Source organism: Gossypium hirsutum, chromosome D12, assembly GCF_007990345.1.
Source record: "Gossypium hirsutum isolate 1008001.06 chromosome D12, Gossypium_hirsutum_v2.1, whole genome shotgun sequence".
Classification (NCBI taxonomy): domain Eukaryota; kingdom Viridiplantae; phylum Streptophyta; class Magnoliopsida; order Malvales; family Malvaceae; genus Gossypium; species Gossypium hirsutum.
The window spans coordinates 4,891,819-4,895,554 of record NC_053448.1 but is presented as its reverse complement, the minus strand read 5'-3'; the positions used below and the strand labels follow the sequence as shown (position 1 = coordinate 4,895,554).

Here is a 3,736-nt window from a genome sequence, read left to right as displayed (position 1 = left end):
TAAGAAAAACACTCTTCTTCTCGTCACTTTATATACTGTACATGTATGAACATATCCCAAACTTTGTTATCAAACAAGATGTCAAAACATGTAAAAACAGAATCTAATTGAAGCTTGATGATGGGCTCCATCTTTCTTTTAAATATTCCTCCATAGAAATGTTACTGCTTTGCTCCATGCTACTAAATGATGTCGAATCATCATCGACATCAAGCATTGCAAGACTTAAATGTAAATCTGCCCTTGAATTTGGATAAACTTCATCATCGTCCCCATCGTCGATATTATGTTCTTGGCTTTCTTTGTTCTCATTTTGTGTCGCAGCCCATTTTTCAATGGCTTCTTCCCCTCTTAAGAGCTCCAATACCTAAACAAAATAGTGCAAATTTTAATTGAAATCTGAGTCGGTTCGAAGACGTTTTATAAAGATATTAAAATAGCTTTATTACCTCACTCATCTTCGGCCGGAGTCGAGCTGACCGTGTGATGCAGAGAGTTGCTGCTACCATCATTCTATGCATCTGAGTCGCATTGATATTTCCATTCAAATCAGGGTCGAGTATGCCTTTCATATCTCCACTTTCTATCATTGGCTTTGCCTGAAATCCAAGGACTTTCAGTATATTTTATGCACATCTAAAGAACTTGAGAGATGATTGTTTCAGAGAAAAACTCCTACCCACATGACCAAGCTCTGCTCGCCCTTGTGATTCTCAAAGCGTATTGGTCTTTTCCCTGATAGCAATTCAAGTAGAATAACACCGAAAGCGTAGACATCAATCTTGTCGCTAAGCTTGCCATACATAAAGTATTCAGGAGCTAAATACCCAAATGTCCCAACAACATCAGCTTCAATCAGAAATGATGAAGCGGTTGGTCCCCATATTGCTAGTCCGAAGTCAGATAACTGTCATGTTGAATCAATTTGTCACATATTTCATTTCAACTAAACATTATTCCAGTAAACACATTACCTTCGCTTCAAACTCATCTGAAAGAAGAATATTTGAAGACTTGACATCTCTATGGATAACAGGTCGAGAATGCTCACTATGTAGGTAATTTAGGCCTTCAGCAATGGCAACAGCCACGTTATATCTCACTACCCATGGCAAAGGATGTTTATCTTTGTTCTTCCCTACAATATATTTATATATTAGCTTGCATCGGTATGGTTCAAAGCAACTTTTACCGAGTAAATGGACACATGGGAGCTGTACCATGCAGAATTTCTTCCAAGCTCCCTTTAGATGAGAAATCATAGACAGATATTAGATCATAATCTTTAACGCAGACACCAACTAGAGGCCTTATGTGTTTATGCTTCAGTGAGGAGATTATTTCGATTTCGTTGGCAAAATCCTTGTATTCATCTTTCGATGACTTCTGAATCTTAACAGCAACTGCCTTACCATCGGGAAGGATCCCTTTATATACACGGTTGCTCCCTCCTTCTGCGATCAGATTCTCTGCAATGAAATAGAACGTTACTCAAAAACAATGATCACAAAATGTAAAACAGAATACATCAAAGGGATAAAAACCTGATGAGAACTCAGCAGTTGCAGCTTTTAAAACTTCATAACCGAACCATTGGCAAAAAGATGAATTTCTTCTCAGGGGTATATCTAAGCATTTCTGCAACTCATATTGCATAGAGGAATTGCTGCTATTATCGTTACCTCCATTGCCACTCAGCTTGATTTCTTTGTTGGTTGAACATCGAGGAGTATGATGTGGGGAACGACTAGGTAAGTTCATAACCCATTGGACAACGGACATATTCCTGGCGAGCTTTGTAGGTGGTGTTTCTGAGCAACCCCTCAGCAGAAGGGGCCAACCAGGCTTATAGTCCATACTATCTCCCGCGAAAAAAGAACTGGAGCTTGAAGAGTTTTTCTTGCCTACATGAACAAAAGTCAATGTTTCACTCTTAGAATCTTCACTACTGGTTCTTGATGCATCATTGGAGCTTTGAATCCCTTCGAAACTGGATATCTCAAACACTAGCTCAGAATCACCATATTCTGATTGTCACTCTCTGGCAAAAAGGATTTCACTCGGACAAAAACTTGGTCTTGGATCACTTTCAAAGCCTGACATAATTAAGTGCATCTAGTAGTACTTTGGAAGACCAAAGTAGAATTCTTATTCCTACGATCCAGTTAAAAACCAAACCTGGTAGTTGATTATGGTTGAATCTTCTGAAATCAATTTTCCCATTGTTGATGGCCAAAACATTTGTAGTCGTTGGCAACTGCTTTGAACAGTATCTAGCTATAGAAGTCCAACCCCTGAAAACGATATCTGTTTTTAGTCAGAAAAAGAATCAAACCGATGTTGAACAACCAAAAAAGGATTTTTGAGTCGTTCAACTGCTCCTTTACCTAAAAGCACCATGCTTGCCTATACCCAACACTAGAGTTACAGCGGCATAGTTCTTTGCTTCTCAAATCAATACATTTCACGTCGATCTTCCATTGCAAATCTAGATCAACCTGAAACTCGAGTATCGGATCAGGGATCAAACTCGCGACCTCAAGTATAATGAACATAGTCCTTGATAAGATTCTAACGACAAATTATCTTCTAAAGCATAATCTACATTGAAATTTCATATTACAACACAAAACTTTCAAGGAACATAAAAATTCCGTGGAAAGTAATGAAATGCACTTACCTGAACAACAACACAATCACCAGGTTCCGCAACTTTTTAAGAAAATTTGGGGGGTGATGATAAAGATATTCAACCTACTGTTGTTTGTTTCAAAGAAAAAAAAAGATTTGTTATTATTATTTTTTTAAAGTAATAATAAGTGAAGGAATAGTTTGTGTTTATATAATTATAGACTGCAAGTTCGTTAATAGAACCGGCAAATTTCGCGCGAAACCCGTGGTCTCAGGTTGTTTAGGAAACCAATGAAGTACACAAGCGAAACCTTTTACCGGCTATTGCCGGTTGACCTACTCTTCCCTTTGAACTCAGCTTTGCCTCTTGACTACTGTTTTTCTGCTTTTTCACTACTTTATAATTATTTCTATTATTCCAGGAAGTCACATCCCTTTTTTCTCTTTCTTTCAATTTCTTCTTCTTCTTTTTTAAGTAAATAATTATATTTTCTTTTTTGAATCAACAAATCAAATCAAATAAGTTGATAGAATTGATTTGAATCCTAACACTAGTTTCAAATTAGAAAATAAAATAAAATCAATTATATTTTTATTAATAAATTATTGTCTACATTTTTTTTCATTAAATCCCCTAATTTAGCTTCATATTCTATTGTCAAATCAAATCAGCGTCATAATAAATTAGGGTTTGATAAATTAAAATTTTATGTTTAAATTATAAAATTGTTTGATATATTATTTAAATTAATTATGAAATATAATTAGATTGTTTAATTAATATAGATTTTAAATTATAAAAAAAGTTCTACATTTTATCCTTAAATTTTAAACACTTCACATTATTCTAAGGAAAAAATAAAATTTTAAATGTAAAATTTTTATAGGATAATATAATATTAAAATAAATAAAATATTCTCCACCTTTTATCTACTTATTATTTTTCACACTTTTTATAGAAAAAATTCTGTGAAATTATTTTTATTTTGAATTTTCAAACATGTATAAAAAATAAATCAAAAAAATATTAATTTTTAATTAATTTAATTGTTTTCAATGATCTATCAAATAAGAACTAACTTATAATTATCAAAACACCACTAA

At 34.0% G+C, this 3,736-nt stretch overlaps 1 protein-coding gene across 3 annotated transcripts; it reads right to left on the bottom strand.

Moving 5' to 3' along the window:
* LOC107940443 (pto-interacting protein 1) lies at positions 1 to 2,802 on the bottom strand. Of its 3 annotated transcripts, none has more exons than XM_041108282.1 (9): positions 2,681 to 2,802; positions 2,388 to 2,498; positions 2,179 to 2,294; positions 1,545 to 2,096; positions 1,221 to 1,469; positions 975 to 1,138; positions 680 to 907; positions 450 to 599; positions 1 to 367 (listed from the first exon to the last, which is right to left on the bottom strand). In XM_041108282.1, exons 4-9 carry the CDS (start codon positions 1,855 to 1,857, stop codon positions 104 to 106), a joined length of 1,368 nt encoding a protein of 455 aa, XP_040964216.1. In that variant the 5' UTR covers positions 1,858 to 2,096; positions 2,179 to 2,294; positions 2,388 to 2,498; positions 2,681 to 2,802; the 3' UTR covers positions 1 to 103. The 3 variants fall into 3 exon arrangements, with proteins under 3 accessions (XP_040964216.1, XP_040964217.1, XP_040964214.1); XM_041108283.1 differs by having other exon boundaries at positions 1,545 to 1,904; XM_041108280.1 differs by having other exon boundaries at positions 1,545 to 2,294.
* Between the last annotated feature and the right edge of the window lie 934 nt (positions 2,803 to 3,736).

Excerpts from the sequence above, each read along its gene's own strand:
- LOC107940443 (XM_041108280.1), bottom strand. The coding sequence starts at position 1,857 with ATGGACTATAAGCCTGGTTGGCCCCTTCTGCTGAGGGGTTGCTCAGAA. Across the intron at positions 600-679 it reads AGCAGAGCTTGGTCATGTGG|GCAAAGCCAATGATAGAAAG; the intron begins GTAGGAGTTTTT and ends CTTGGATTTCAG. Across the intron at positions 368-449 it reads TCCGGCCGAAGATGAGTGAG|GTATTGGAGCTCTTAAGAGG; the intron begins GTAATAAAGCTA and ends TATTTTGTTTAG.